The sequence below is a fragment of the Doryrhamphus excisus genome, linkage group LG12 (genome assembly GCF_037039965.1).
Source record: "Doryrhamphus excisus strain RoL-2023G ecotype Guam linkage group LG12, RoL_Dexc_Guam_v1.1, whole genome shotgun sequence".
Classification (NCBI taxonomy): domain Eukaryota; kingdom Metazoa; phylum Chordata; class Actinopteri; order Syngnathiformes; family Syngnathidae; genus Doryrhamphus; species Doryrhamphus excisus.
Genome location: NC_136368.1, coordinates 3,922,069 through 3,938,431, shown reverse-complemented (window position 1 = coordinate 3,938,431; position 16,363 = coordinate 3,922,069). Strand labels below are relative to the sequence as shown.

The 16,363-nt window shown below is 38.5% G+C and overlaps 2 protein-coding genes across 2 annotated transcripts; one reads left to right on the top strand and one right to left on the bottom strand.

Annotated features, from left to right (window-relative positions):
• Positions 1-2,561: 2,561 nt before the first annotated feature.
• On the bottom strand, positions 2,562-3,823 carry hoxd12a (homeobox D12a). Its single transcript, XM_058082543.2, has 2 exons — positions 3,229-3,823; positions 2,562-2,803 (listed from the first exon to the last, which is right to left on the bottom strand). Exons 1-2 carry the CDS (start codon positions 3,821-3,823, stop codon positions 2,562-2,564), a joined length of 837 nt encoding a protein of 278 aa, XP_057938526.2.
• Positions 3,824-13,065: 9,242 nt separating this feature from the next.
• On the top strand, positions 13,066-14,604 carry evx2 (even-skipped homeobox 2). Its single transcript, XM_058082568.2, has 3 exons — positions 13,066-13,456; positions 13,608-13,852; positions 13,990-14,604. Exons 1-3 carry the CDS (start codon positions 13,066-13,068, stop codon positions 14,602-14,604), a joined length of 1,251 nt encoding a protein of 416 aa, XP_057938551.2.
• The last annotated feature ends 1,759 nt before the right edge of the window (positions 14,605-16,363 follow it).

The following is a 16,363-nucleotide window of genomic DNA, read 5'->3' as shown; positions in this document are numbered from 1 at the left end:
CGTGAGTGTTGCAGTGTTGGTGTGTGTGTGTGTGACAGTCTTCTTGGAGGTCACACGCAATGTGGCTGGCTTGAAGGCGAGGGCCTTTATTGTTGGGTGGGTGGGTGGGTGGGGGGGATCAGCTCTGTGTTCAACCTCCACTGCACCACATTTTGTCTCCAATACTGCAGGCATGGAAAAATAATAATACACACGAAATACACGGAGCACCTTTAAACTCTTGTCACCTAGAATTTGAAGTCAGTACAGTAGTGGCTTTAAAAAAAATAAATCTACTTTTGTCCACGTTTTAGCCCCCCCTTATGTCACCATTTAACCTGCACGTGTCCGTGTTTTTCATATAGAACCTGTGCAAACCTGTGCAAGAAAAAATACTATTACTAAACGACAAAATATCATGAAGTGTAAACAAATAAATTAAAAAAAATATTATTTATTTTATACATTTTGTTGTATTTTTAAAATATTTTTATGTTGTACTTATTATATATAAATATATATTTATTTATTTGAAAGGGTGCTATGATAAAATATAGAAAACCTCATTTTTTTTCTTGCATTCTTTTAGAGTTTTTTTGATTGTATATTTTGATTTATACTTTGTCGGAGCACTTTTGCAAATGTAAATGTAAAAAAAATACATTTTTTACACATTTTAATTGACATCATTTATAGCTTTTAAATAAAAAAAAATATTCATCCTTATTTGTGACTGCTCCTATACAATAGCTATACATATTTGTCATATGACCAAGCATGCAATAAAGTCAACTCACCATCAAAATAATCATAGGAAATTAGAGTATAAATTCGAGTGTAAAATAAAAAAAAAGCATGGACTCGTGGAATAGTTGCAAATACTGCAAAAACAAATACTAAAATACCTCCTTACCTTACATTGAAACACCTTGAAATAAGTGTTATTTTATTATGTATTATATGTAAACAAATCCAAGTTACTGTCAATGAAATACCGTATTATTTTAATGCACATATAATGTATAGTTCATATATAAAGTAGAAACTACAAGATACGAGTTAGATACCAGCTATAAAGGCTTGAGAAATATATAGCCAATATAGAAATGATCAACTACACTACAAAAGATGAATGAAATAATCAAAATAACATAATAACTACAGCTTACTGATGTATTTTTCCTTTATAACCAGCTTCTTTTCTGCATTTTAGGACACCTATCAGCTCAGTGCGTGGGAAGCAGCAATGCACAGTCCACTAACTTGACCTTAACTTTGTTTGGCACCCCCACTGTCTTTAGGGCCCGCAGCTAAATGACGCTGTCTGGCTGCGTTTTGCCGCAATAAAGCAATAAAGTCACAAAATGGGGGCGGAAACGTTGCACAGAGGAAGCTCTCTCGCCATTGCCGCTCCAAATAGTCTCCAGCAGTAAAAAAAAAGGTCTTGTTTAGCATCCTGGACACACTATTAAAGATTTAGACTCTATTATATTCCAATGTCCTTGAGGGTCGTCACTCTCCTTAACATATTAAATACCGCTCGGAGTGATGATGAAACAGGGGTAGTTACTGCAATATTACATACTGGGATGCATCCCAATGTGGAATTGTGGTTTGTTTAGCTGCAGTCACCTTCAAATGACTTTGCAACGGTGCAGCTCCAACCACAGGGTGCATATGCACAACACAAGCCGAGGCAGTCGGTTTTTTTTTTGCTTTATAATTGAGATTTCTGTGCAAAATGAGGTCAGGATGACGTCTTTATTCACAATGCACACAATTCAAACAACCCGGATGTTATAGTGGTTGCTTTTGTTGCTTTTCTGCAAACTACTGCAGGTTTGTCAATAAATAAAATGTATCGAATCGTCTTAGGGTTGCACAAAGAGTGCAGTATTTCGCCTGTTATGTGTGTTAAACGGCAAAATTGTAAAATAACGACGCAGGCAAAGACACTCAAACTACTCACGGGGACATTTGTGAAATAAACACCAAAATAATACACGTTCACTTGAGATAAACTTTGTATTTATGTTTGTATTCATTTGTATATATGTTTTTTTGACACAATGCAATAATAATAATAATGTAATGCAATGTAATAATAAGAAAGTACTTTTTTGGGGCATAAAAGTTATCTAAAGTTTCATTTTATGAACTTTACTTCATTAATATTCACTTTCTTTCTGATAATTATTCAAATATTTGTTTAAAAAAACACGTAACTTCCACAAAATGTTTAGGGTTGGGAAAAAAAACAATTTATTTACAATAAAGCATTGAAATGAGAAAATAGACGTGCATGCATATGAGTAGAATTATTTGGATATATTTATGTCTGTATAATTGAATAGGCGTAAACAGGAATTTAAGACACATGATTTTAAGACACACACGACACAAATACTTTAAAATAGTCACGTAGGCTGGTGTCCTCCTGTCCAAAACCGTCCATGGCTGCGTGACTGTGACGTATGACGTAACGAGAGGTTTATAAATAAAAAAAAAAAGTCCACGTCAGCGGTGGTCCAAAAAAAAAAACATGAGGTATACTTCTCCATCAAGCCCCAAACTCGTCATCATCAATACGCACCGAAGGCTTGTTCTCGCATCAGGAGCCGTTTCTTCTTCATCCTGCGGTTCTGGAACCAGATTTTCACCTGCTGGTCGCTCAGGTCCAGTCTGTCAGAAAGCTCCTTCCGTTTCTGCCTGTTGATGAACTCATTGAGGAGGAATTCGCTCTCAAGTTCAGCCAGCTGAGGTTTGGAGTACGGCTTCCTCTTTTTTCTGCTCCTAGCCAGGTGGGATGAGCACCATGGACCACCTGCAACACACACACACACACACAATATTGACTATTATTGCTGCACCAGCCATTTTAAAGGGACACATGCATCTCAATAAATGACAATAGTCAAACTTTTATAATCTATATTTTTATATTATGTTTTATAGCTTATTTCCCAGTTATCATGACTCAAACCAGCAACACAAGAAAGCCTACAAATGACCAACAAGTAAAGAATTATGTTTTGTCTCCAATTTCAATGTCTATTTCTAAATAAAAACACTTTATTTGACCTTGAAAGTGCTTGAATTTGAACACCAGCCTTTCCAAAATGGCCATCAGCAACACGTGAGCTATTGTTTATAATATAAATAATATAGTGTACACGTGACATAAGAGGTGACATAAACAGGTTATTATATGACTATGTCATTTTTCCAAACAACAAAAATGTACTTGACCTTCAGCAAAAGTGGACCTGGTGCACGTGACAGCGGAAGGAGGCCGTTTGTCGTCCGCATGGAGCCGACCGGTAGAGTCCTGCTCCAGCTGGCTGGCAGAACCGTGCCCTCGGTCCTCCGCGTCGAAATACCCGCGCAGCCCCACGGCGTGGCCTCGCAGCTCCTCCGCGTATACCTGATGGGGTCCGGGGGGCTGAGGCGCCTTGTGGTCGGGGCCCTGCGGACACCGAGGTGCAGACGGAGGCTCCTCCGGGGCGGCAGCCTTGGCTTGGTTGTTGTTGTTGTTGTTGTTGTTTACAGGCGCTGCCGGGTTGGCGCGAAACGGCGGGCAGTAGGCTCCGAAGGCGCGGTTCTGTGGTGGCGTGACCTGGCCGGACGTGCACGAACTTGAGGTGGGCCACGGGAGCGTGCACAGCTCTGCCCTCCTGTTGAAAGGGATGTGGTGGTGGTGGTGGTGGTGGTGGTGGTGGAGCGCGGGCATGTGGGCCCCATTGCCCCGCAAGTTGGACAAATAGAGCGACTCGGGGGTGGGGGCCAAATTCAACAGAGGTCCAACATAGCCCGGGTTCAGAGGGTTCCGCTCGCACATTGCCATGGAGCTTCGCGCACACGCTTCTTGCAAAGCTTTTTAGCAACTCCCGAAGAATAACCGCTAGCTAATTGGTGATTTGTCGATGGGGAGTCACGTGACGTGCTGCCGCCCCACCCTCAGGCTCCAAATAGAGCAGAACCAAAGTCCATGCTGCTGTGTGTGTGTGTGTGTGTGTGTGTGTGTAAGAGAGAATTCGTCTATTTTCCACCTTTAGTGTGATTTATTAGAATAAAAACACCGTAAAACCTCTATAGCAGGAGCAGGAGCTTTTTTTTTTTGAAAACTATGCATCAACCAAGATTCTCACAATCTACAAAATGTCACCCAAAGTAAAAAAATTATATACTATAATGTCTCACAAATACACTTTAGTACAATCAGAAGGAAATTACTGTTTTTTGTATTTCAAAAAGTTTCTTTGCCTCATACAAATACCCAGATAGATATTTTTTGCACTTAAAAATATATATATCAAGTGTATTTTTTATTTCTAAAAAGTATAAAACATATTGCAAGACATCTTTAAATTGGCTTGTTATTATTATTATATATATTATCATTTTGATTTGTACAATATGAGTGGACCAATAAAAACAAACAGGCAACACCTTTGGACAAAAGGCTGGAGCCTATCCCAGCCAATTTTGTGTGAAAGGTTCACTAACGCACCCTGAACTCACCACCAGTCAACCCTAAGATACATTAATATGATGAAATCAGAACATGAAGTATTCATGCATCGTGTTCGTCAAAAGATGCGTTCGTGGTCCAATAATTGCACCTTACAAAATGTGCATCTAGTGCTCCTGTTTGTGCTTTGATGGCGACTCCTCGTCCGGTTTCATCCTGCAGCATCAGGATCGATCACAATGAAGTCCTTCTGCTGCCATCATCAGCAGACATCACGCGCCTGGTTTCCATGACGCACAACCATGACAACCTTGAACGTACATCTATACATATTTAGTCACATGACTCAACTAATCCAACATATTCTCTACTGTATTGTTGGCACCGTTGATATTACGCACGTTTAGAACGTCTGGAATTTGATTCAATCGTGTTGCATTCACGATCTGTCGCTGCAAAACTATTAATACTGTTGCAAAAACACCAAAAAAAATAACACAAGCATAATTTTCGTCTTTATTTAACATTTTAAACATTTATTCTCAGTCAATGAAAGCCTTTTACAGGAACAACAAGGAATCTTAATAAGAAAAAATACATTTTAATTTGAAATCCTGTCGTGTATATAATACATTTTAAATACATTCCTTTAAAAACACGTGATTATTTTATCCTTTGACAAAAAACAAAGTGTGCAAAGTTCGTTCATTTCGTAATGTAAGGCCAGAATAATTCATCAGTGGTGTTTTTCCCATCAAAATAAAGATTATTATTGGTCCTTTTTGCAGGGAATGACTTGGCTACAGATGTTACATACACGAAAAAAATAAAGATTTGAAGAGGAAAACTATAAATAGAACAAATAAACAGGTAAATGTACTCTTTATGTAATATCTAATTGTGTAATTGTTTCACACAGTGGTAACCTTGCGCACACACACACACACACACAACATATAAGTCTGCGTTTTGTCTGAAATGGTGACAATAGTATATATAATAATACACCCCACTTAAAAGAAACAGTAAAAACTATATTTTTTTATATTTTCCACCTCCAGATTTCTGGTGTTGGAGCAGTGGAGGTGGGAAATAAAGAGTGTTGTGTTTGTGTTGTGTTTTTTTTTTTACTGCTCTTTGTCTGTTAGAGAAGCCAACGTGAGGAGCTTCACTGTGCTCGTTTCCTGTGAAGGAAACTATCCGCAGTATTGTCCTTGGTAATAAACTTGCTGCTGCTGCTTCCCTCGTTCAAGTTCTCTGCTGGTCTGACGCGCACTCACACACACACACACATGCACTCACACACACACACATGCACACACACAATACGCCACATATTTGCAAAGCATTTAACTACATAGTATTAGTTTTATTTGTTCAAACGTGGCAACGTTGCTGACCTTTACAGGAAATTCAACCAATGCTGTAATTCCTCTTTTTCACCCAAGCTTTTTTACAGGCTAAGCTGACGAGACTTTTTACAGACTGCAGTGTGGCTCTACAGGTTCTAAAAAAAGCCAACATGAGACTATATAACCCTGACGAGGAATCCTACAAAGGTAATTCACTTTTTTATTATTTAGGCCAAAATAAGGCCAACAAAGCATCATAAAAACATTTATATCAAGCGTAAATATTTAAATTGTATCTTTTATGAATGTTTCTAAAAGGTTATACACACTTTAAGACAAATATTTGTGAATTATTTATAAATTATTACAACCTTTTCACTCTTTTTCACTAATTTTTTGCTATATTTTATTTCTACAACGAGCCTGGGCTCTATTGTAGAAACACAGATTTTATTGCTGCTTTAATTATTCGGACTAAATAAGGACAAAATTACAAAATTAGCACTAAATATACGCCTGGTAGCTATAGCGAGTAATAAGTTCATTTCCTTGCATGTTAAAATAAATATATTCATTGAAAAATACATTAATAAATATCCATTTATTTTCTATGCAGCTTATCCTCACGACAGTTGCAGTTATGCTGGAGCTTACCCCAGCTGATATCAATAAATATATATTTGTCTAAAATATAAAGAAATAAAATACCAAAAAGTAGAAATTGGCTCCAAAAAAGACACGTCAGCTCTTTATTGTAATGAAGTCATGAACGCCGTCGCCATCGTTAATTTATATTCATACTACTCAGTACATTTACGTGCACAAGAAGAGCATATTAAAGTAGTTTAGTGTCCCCCTAAAATAGAATTCAAAGTGCTACTAAGTCAAATAATCATTTAATACTCAATCAAGAAGAAAGCAGCGTAATCACCAACCTGGTCTTGTAAAAATGAACAGTAGGCCACCATTAAGTAAAGAGCGTCAAGTTTGCAGGCAACTTCTTTTCTAAAAGCCACTTTCAAATATTAAAGGGGATTTTTTCGCCCCCACGTGTGTTATTATGTATTTAATTCAGCTGAACTGTGAATCAAATAACATTTTGAAATAAATGCCCTCCCCACAAAAAAGAAAAAAAGTCATTAGTGACCGCTGTTTTTATTGTTGTAGTTACATTAAATGTCCACAAGATGGTGGTGTTACTCAAGATAAGCACAGACGCGCAGGCGCCATATGAGAAAGCTACATATAATACACAATGTTCATATATTACTTTATCATAGCTTGCAGGGTGTTATATTTACACCCTTCCCCCAAAAATATAAAGGTGAAAAAGTGCATGAAACAATCTATACAGAAAAATACATCTATAGTACTACGATACACATATTAATCAATGAATATACCTTTCTGACATGTTGTATTCGCTTCTCAGTAGATATAGAGTGTGCAGTATGTACTATATATTCAAGTATTTCTACAGCTAGTTGATTTAAATGGATCTAAAGCGGTGCCAATGTCAATGCACATCTACAGGAAGAGCTTTATTGGCCCCAAATTCCATCCTGGACACGTGAGTGAGCCTGGTCGAGCCGTCTAAAGGCTGAAGTTCTTCTAATGACCACAAGATGGCAGTACGTCCACAACAGTTTCACATCAGTCAAACATGTTCAATGGGGGCTTCACAAATAGGAACTTTAGAAACATAAATAAGACTTTGATATAAATACTCGGGTATTGAGTGTTGTGAATCTTAGTCTATATTAGTGTTTAATTGATTTTCTTGGAAATTTAAGATGTATGAAATCAAATACAAACCCAATACAATTTCTATTATTAATATCCACAGAATCAGATGCAGAGCGATAAGGTTGTAGCTCAGAAAGGAGAATAATAATAGTAATAAATCATAAATATGACAATCATTTGAAATAACCACACAGTTTGCACACAATAACTCCATTTATACTATGAAATAAAGATATACCAAAAAAATTATATTAGAGCATATTGCCAGGGCCCCAATTATGGGTACAGCACAGACGCTTATGTATGGGGGGCACACAAGTACTTGTTCATGCAGTACTTCCTCCTCACTGTAGGGGGCAGCAGTGAGTCATACATGTCACAATGAAGCAGCAGTAGAAGAAGACTGCTCACATTAAAAAAGGCTGAAAGAAAAAGAAAGTTGCAATTTTATGAGCAAAAAATATATATTTTAGAAACATAAAATATTCAAGGGTCGTGAATCAGGACAAATGGAAAATTAGTTTTGAGAAAAGTTGGATTACGAGAATGAAATGAAAACATTTTGGGACCAAGTCATAATATTATGACAAAAAAATGAAGTTAAAAGGTAAAGAAGAAGAATAGAAGAATATCTTTATTGTCATTGTTATCATACAACAAAATTAAAGTGCAAACCAGTCAGTGCATGATTGACGACCATACATAAAAGCTATAAAGAAAGAGCCTAAAAACATATAAGTGTAGAAAAAGTTATTATAAACGACATGCGTTTATATCTTACATATTAAAGTGATCTCATCCTCTGATTTTTCAGTATGCGGCCCTTGGTGGAAAAGGTCTGGGCACCCCTGCTGGAATAAGATCCTGCAGTGCCCACAAGGCCCCCCCTGCTCAAGACCTGCATGAACGTTTGACATGAATGTGGTCACGTCAGACCAAAATTATCTAGCGGTTTAGGCGGAGAAATGCTGACTTCAACATGCAAAACAGGGGAAAAAGACCTTTCAAGTAGCCCTCCCATGAAAGAAGCACAACAAACATCAACAAATGGACTCCATTTTTGTGATCTGCAAAAAACGGAACAATACTTCATGGGTTTCATGGTTTAGCGAGGTGTGTTGAGTGGAAAGCCGGGCTTGCCTGTTCAACAAAGGTTGCAGCTATATCACCATGGTTAGGGTTAGGGCTAACTTAAACTAAACAACTAAACTAATAACCTGCTGGTAGTAGGGCTATCACCATTTATTGAGGACCCGGTGGACATGGGACCAAGAATAATTGACAATGAAGAGATAAGAGATATAGATTTCCAGGCCAAGGAATACGCTATATTTGTTCACTTCTTGAGCCGTGCATCAGGAATAAAATGCAATAAGAAATATGAACTTGGCCGATGTTAGCAGAAATATATGTCACAGTAGTCCTTGCGTGAGTACTCAGTCTGTTTGTCTTCTTAGATTACAATATTTGCTGGAGGAATAAGCACTCTGAGCTATCAATCAACAACAACAACAACAAAATACTTCCTTATTCTGACAAACATGTATGTAAAAGTTGTGTACATATGTAAAAGTTGTGTAATGTTGAGCTTTAATGAAAAGACTAATAAGGTAAAGTTAGTATAATGTTAGCTTGCACATTTGCAACAAAAACATTTGCACAAAAAAAAAGAAAATGTGAGGATCCATTGTGTGTTACACAAAGTTAAAAATTATGGAAGGTTGGGTAGTAAGACTAAAACAAAAAATTCTTAAAATGTATAAAAGGTAAGTTAAAAATGTGAATGGCATGATATCAAAAAGATGTTTTTTGAGGAATACCAGGAATATAAAATGATTCCAAAAAAAATTAATTACAAAGATATTTCAAGAAAACAACCTGACCGGGTCATTTTTGACCCACTTATGGAAGGTTGGGGTAGTAAAACTAAAACAAAAATTTCTTAAAGTGTATAAAAGGTAAGTTAAAAATGTGAATGGCATGATATCAAAAACATGTTTTCTGAAAAATACCTGGAATATGAAATGATAAAAAATTCTCATTACGAAGATATTTCAAGAAAGCAACCTGACCGGGTCATTTTTGACCCACTTATGCATCTAAGTGTTAACGCTTGTTTACTTCCTGTGTCACCATTTTCTAATAAAAAAATAATAATAAAAAAAAACTTGCACATTTCCACACAGTATTATTCTGCCAGGGGTCCTTCCTCGCTCTATTGGAGGTGACTGTGTTGCTTTTGGCAGTGACAATCCAAAGTGTGGGAGTCGAATAACATGAACCAGACTTTACAAAGTAAGTCAATAACCAGGCACCGCCCCCTTTGTTTCGGGGACTTAGATTTGTTGAGCTGCATCTCCAGCACAAAACCCAGGTTTGTTGAGACACTTTCACAGTATATACACCATCGCTCCTCACTTGAATGACCCCCAAAACTGTGAAGAATGTGATGACATCAAATAAGACCAAAACTGAGCTCAACTGAGCACTGCCTGAACACTGAACATGGATGTTGGATGCATCCAAGAAGCACCTGAAGGTGCAGAGAGTGACCTATCCGGGCTGCACAGCCAGGAGATCAAGGGTTCGAATCTCCCTTTGGGCATATCTGTATGCTGTTAGATGTTCTCCAAGAACCTCAAGAAGCAGCAACAAACACAAATGAACCAAAGTGAGCCAAATGATATCATGAAAACATGATATAAACCTGAGAAATCCACAAAATCAACCTGATGGCAAAACAATGACAGGTGGTGAAGACACTAAGGGAAGAAGATGTCCCAGGAATGCATGACAAATGACACCAGTCAGCTCAAGACTCGTTGGGAAAATGACATCAGGAAACTTCACCAAAGATAAAAGAACTCTGACATTTCTGTTATTACCGCACCTTTACAGGTACGATGGCATGCCACTTGGGTTTTAACATAACAACATGGACAAACAGCCTGGCGAGTGTTCATAAAAGAATTGAGTTTCTCATTCATGCCATCAGTTAACTTACATTCTGCCAAATTTTCAACTAAATAGATCTTATTGGTCTAAACCAGGGGTGTTAAACTCAATGCCTATTTTAGGTTGTGGCCGGAACTGGACATTACGCCAGTTACCGTGAAATTTGAAAAATTTAATTTAATTTAATTTAATTTAATTTAATTTAATTTAATTTAATTTAATTTAATTTAATTTAAAGAAATTTTATTTAATTTTAAAAAATTTTATTTTAGGAAATTTTAAGAAATCTTAAGAAATTTTAAGAAAGTTTAAAAATTTTTAAGAAATTTTAAGAAATTTTAAAGAAATTTTAAGAAATTTTAAGTAATTTTTTAAAGAAATTTTAAGAAATTTTAAGAAATTTTAAGAAATTTTAAGAAATTTTAAGAAAGTTTAAAAATTTTTAAGAAATTTAAGAAATTTTAAAGAAATTTTAAGAAATTTTAAGTAATTTTTTAAAGAAATTTTAAGAAATTTTAAGAAATTTTAAGAAATTTTAAGAAATTTTAAGAAATTTTAAGAAATTTTAAGAAATTTTAAGAAATTTTAAATACATTTTTAAGCTACATCAGCTGCACAATAAAACAAGTACATGAACCATTGTCAATGAAGGACTGGCCTAAGACTGGGAGGTGGACAAAGGGGGTATTTCAATGGGCTTCTGCCACCGTGACAAAACATCCAAATATTTTGACTTGCGGTGCTTACACAGTACCAAAGGGAGGATGCATTTTGGTGACACTGACAATGTAGTATTTGGGAAAGGAATGTAGTTTTGACACATGAGTGATATACAAGCAGATGAACCATGGTGCTGTGATTTTGCTATAAGAACCAAGACTGTTGAGAAAGTCGGGTGTTTCAGTAAATGAGCCAAAGCTCATAAAGCATGAGTGAACAGTTTTGGGAGAGATATACGCTTTTGCGAGGGAGCGAGGGAGTTCTTTTTCAAGAAAAGAGTCAAATAAAAGGAGAAAAACTGGAACGTATACCTCAGTTTTTGTTATGAATTTGTTCCAAAAACCGAAACATTCAAAAACCGAAGCCATCGGAAATCATGTCAATCCAATTAATTTGTTCCAGAAACACAAACAAACACCCAAATGCTTTATTAATACCGTTCGAGTCAACAGCAGTTTTGTAAAATCAAATCATTAATCATCATATCAAGATTTGACTGTAGGGGATGATGCAAAACATACACGAGATGTTCTTAGTTGGTCTCAACCTGGGAATAACAAATGAAGACTGTGCACTAAATAAGTCTACAAAATCAGATATCACACTTATAACTGCATTGAATGTACACCAAGGAGGAGAGGACTAAATATTGATATATTTTACTGCACAATAACAAAAAAGCAACATAGAGTATTTTCAATACTTTTCAATACACTCTCTCTGTACGACCCAGTGCACTTCTACACCTTTATAACTCTTATAGTGTGTTCTCGTTACGGTTATCTCTTTTTACATCCCAATACTAACTGGAAACGCCCTCAAAGAGAAAAAGGTTGAGGCCTCTGTGTCAATGTAAATGGATGCAATGCACACTATCACCTGCGGGAGGCGCCAAAGCACGCTGAGAAGATAATGCTGATAACGCTGATGCCTTCACAGTCTCTCGGAGAAACAAGACACTAATAACAAGCTTGTTTGACTTTACGGGATGCATGCATTTAACTGTAAACAAAGCAAATGGACAATATAGATATGTTTAACATAATACACTGCTGATGTAATGGAAGATAATATAATAAGTACTGAGGATTGGAATATTTTAATAGCCACCCACTTTACTTATGTTGTAAAAATGTGCAGTGTGACTTACATCAAAGTGTGTCTAAAACGGGGTGGGAGAAAATTCTTCTGTAAGCATAAAAAATAAATAAAAAAATAAGGTTGGGAAGCAATAAAGGCTTGCAGAGGCAGAGGGAGGGCCAACAGAGCCGGGTAGGGGAGGGAAACAATAGAGAATCAAAGCATAATAATATTCCTAAATGAAGAGGGAAATGTTGCTGCGCTCATTTTATTAATCAGACTGTCAATTTGACCCAAGAGGCCAAAGCCGAGGAGCCGTGAGAGGCAACTCAGACATCAAGCCGGACCAGCACCTCGCTGCATGCTCTCCTCCTCACTCCTCTTCTCCTCTCCTCTTGGATATTATTCGTCTGACCGAAGGCCGCCTCCATCATCAACTGACAGCCCTCTCCTATTTATTTGCTTATAAAGCTGTTACAATAAATGATCATTGGAGCCGCGTCAGCCCAGCATTTTCACAAGCCACAGAGAGCACTTTTTTTTGATGAATGACATATTTCTGCCGTGGGGAGGATGCAAGGCACATTTTGAGAGCGCCTCTCCTTCTCTTCGAATTCTATTCTTCCATTTATTGCGTCTTGCTTATAAAAAGCTTTAGAGACTCTCTCCGTTTTAGAGACACTTGCATGCGGATTTCGCACCAGCATCCAAACCCGTGGACCACTTTTTCCTCTGCATCCCCTTTCATCCTCACACGGCTTCATGATGGAGAGGATAAGAAAGGAGATGATACTCATGGAGAGGGGTCTGCATAGTCCGGTGGCGGCAAAGAGGCTCGCAGATTCGGCTGGGAATTCAGTCCTGGAGGCCCTGGAGAACTCCCAGCACGGAGGACGACTCAGCCCGAGAATAACATCCGCTTCCCTGCATGGGAGTCTGGGGGACATGCCGAGCAAAGGCAAGTTTGAGATCGACAGTCTCTTTGGTTCTCATCACGGCGGCGACAGCAGCCCCTCGGCGGAGATTTCCTCATCGGAGAGCAGGAAGAAAATGAGCATTTATTCGGAAGTTTCCCAGGAATCGGACATCAACAGTGATGTGGAAGTGGGATGCCCCACGCATCGCTCTCCCAGCCAGCACAAAGAAAACAAAGGTATGCTTTTATTCCACTCAATATTGCAATTTCTGCTAAGGAATTATGATAAGAAAATATTATTATGAACATGAATTATCGTCATTGTTGCTGTGAAACTCATTCATGATAATAAAACAACATTTTTACTGATTTGCCAAACAATTTGTAGGTTTTTCAGACAGTAATTCCGGATCCTCCAACACAAGCTCAAGCTCCTTATCCGGCATGAATGGAAACTCCACGGGGGCATCAAACAGCAACTCCAACGCCGACCAGGTCAGGAGGTACCGGACAGCCTTCACCAGAGAGCAAATTGGGAGGCTGGAGAAGGAGTTTTATCGGGAAAATTACGTTTCCAGGCCGAGGAGATGCGAACTGGCTGCTGCTCTCAACCTCCCTGAAACAACCATTAAGGTACCCAAAATATGTCCCAGAAATAACGCACTCAATTTTGAAAAATAATATTTCATAGTGCGTGGAATTGTAATAAATACTTAGATTAAAAGTATAGTACAAATATTAGTGCTGAGTGTCCGTGGTGTGTGTTGCAGGTGTGGTTCCAGAACAGGCGCATGAAGGACAAGAGGCAGAGGTTGGCCATGTCGTGGCCCCATCCAGCGGACCCCAGCTTCTACACCTACATGATGACGCACGCTGCCGCCACAGGAAGCCTCCCGTACCCCTTCCACTCGCACATGCCCCTGCACTACTACCCCCACGTCGGCGTCACGGCAGCCGCGGCAGCAGCAGCCGCCACGGGCGCCGCCTCCTCGCCCTTCGCCACCTCCATCCGGCCCCTCGACACCTTCCGAGCTCTCTCGCACCCTTACTCGCGACCGGAGCTCCTGTGCAGCTTCCGCCACCCTGGACTCTACCAGTCGCCGGCGGGCCTCAACAGCTCCGCGGCGGCCTCAGCTGCAGCCGCTGCCGCTGCCGCCGCCGCTGCGGTCAGCGCTCCGTCTGCCGGCGGGCCTTGCTCGTGTCTGAGCTGCCACAGCAGCCAGGCGGCGGGCGCCTTGAGCTCCAGGGCCGCCGGCGCCGACTTCACCTGCACGGCCTCGGGACAGAGATCCGAGAGTGGATTTTTGCCCTACTCGGCGGCTGTTCTCAGCAAGACCTCCGTGCCGTCACCGGACCAGCGAGAGGAGACGTCACTCAACAGATAACTGTAAACGGCCATCTTTTCTCCTCTTCTAAACGCTCACATTCCCTGCACACACTGGCAGTAGTATTATTTCTCTTATTGTAAGGACACTAACTCTTAGAAGAAATATTTTCTAATGGATCCACTTTAGCCAATTATTATTATTATTATTATTATTATAGACAGACACGGATTCATTCATTCATCCCACACATCCTGTCTTCACGCCTTTCATTTGGAAGCCTTATTTAATAATCTCTTGCAAGTTAAAACACAAAATACACTCTTAAATTGTGTTCGATTCACTAAAAGTCACTTTTTTTTCTATAATAATAATTCTTTAAAGTATAACCAACCAAAAATGACTTCGTGCCGATTACTTTGGCCGTTTTTCTATACAGGTCACAAATTCTAATTCCTAATCTTTTCTATTTTGAAGGTATATTTTTTTGTGGAAAATAATCAATTAAAACCCAGTTCAATAGTTACCTAGTTCAATACCTTTACATTGTGAATTGTGAAACAGTTAATGGTGTTTTCACATTTCAGTCATTCTCACAACACGTTTCTGTATTTCTATTTCATTTGAAAATCCCTCCAATTGCGTAAAAGTAACATTAATTTTGCATAAAAACGGCACACATGCATATATCTACACCAGATCCTCGGAATTGTCTGCATTTGTGCCCTGCAGCACATCTTTCTTCACTATAGAAACCGAGCAGATTTTTTTTTTTTTTTTTTTTTTTTGGGCAGCAGAGAGCATCTTTGCAGCAGCACCTCTGCTCTGTGGGGACTCTTCTAATCAGCTTTGCAGGCGCACATCATTTTGCATCGCCTCTTTCTTGTCAATTCCTCTCTTAATAATGCGAGAATGATGACAAAAAAATTGCCAATCATGCACCCCTAGATGGAGCTCCTTTTGGAAGAGGCGGCTGCGAAGGGAACTTGCTCGTTTGGAGACCCGCTGTCAAGTCCTAACAACCCGCGGAGGGAAGTCATTAGACATACAAAAGAGCTGAGACAAAGCGAATGCTGGTACACTGAAAACGCTGTATATGTATATAAATAAATATATATATATATATGGTTAATAAGTCGCTTGCAAATGTGAAGCCAAAATACTACAAGGAAGCCCTCGGATGTGGAAAATACCTCAATAAACCCAGTAATTCCTCAATTATTTACAGTGAAGACCATTATGTCAAAAACAGTTTTCCATACAAACCCCTACTGGAAATCCTCATCACACACACACACACACACACACACACACACATTCAGACAAGCCTGTTTTACAAACTGTGTACTATTTTATTCGTTCCTATTTGGGACATCACCTATATGTTAATTATCCAACATGTGAATTGTAAATTGTGGAATATTTTGCAAATATGATGGGTAGTTCTACTGATAGCTGGAAGCTGAATCTTTTGGGGAGGGGTGTACTTCATAAAATGTGGATGTTAGAATCTTTTTTTTTTTTTTTTTGGGTGTGACTTTCTGAATGTTGTCAATGTTAAAAACACTGGATGTGAGCCTGTACACAACATTGGCCTGGACCAATTGCCCATTTCAGAAAAAAAATGACAGTTGAATATTGTTTTTTTTTTTTTTTTTACAGACACCCCCCTCCCTCAGACCCCAAATGAGGCTTTTGTTCTTTTTTTTTTTCAAAAGGAGCTCATGAACAAGCACTGACTGAATGAAAATAATATTGACATTTTTTTTAAAAACCTTCTGGGGGGTCTCTATAACTATCTCTGTATTTAAAATATCAA

Excerpts from the sequence above, each read along its gene's own strand:
- hoxd12a (XM_058082543.2), bottom strand. The coding sequence starts at position 3,823 with ATGGCAATGTGCGAGCGGAACCCTCTGAACCCGGGCTATGTTGGACCT. Across the intron at positions 2,804-3,228 it reads CAGGTCCACTTTTGCTGAAG|GTGGTCCATGGTGCTCATCC; the intron begins GTCAAGTACATT and ends TGTGTGTTGCAG.
- evx2 (XM_058082568.2), top strand. The coding sequence starts at position 13,066 with ATGATGGAGAGGATAAGAAAGGAGATGATACTCATGGAGAGGGGTCTG. Across the intron at positions 13,457-13,607 it reads CCAGCACAAAGAAAACAAAG|GTTTTTCAGACAGTAATTCC; the intron begins GTATGCTTTTAT and ends AACAATTTGTAG. Across the intron at positions 13,853-13,989 it reads TCCCTGAAACAACCATTAAG|GTGTGGTTCCAGAACAGGCG; the intron begins GTACCCAAAATA and ends TGTGTGTTGCAG.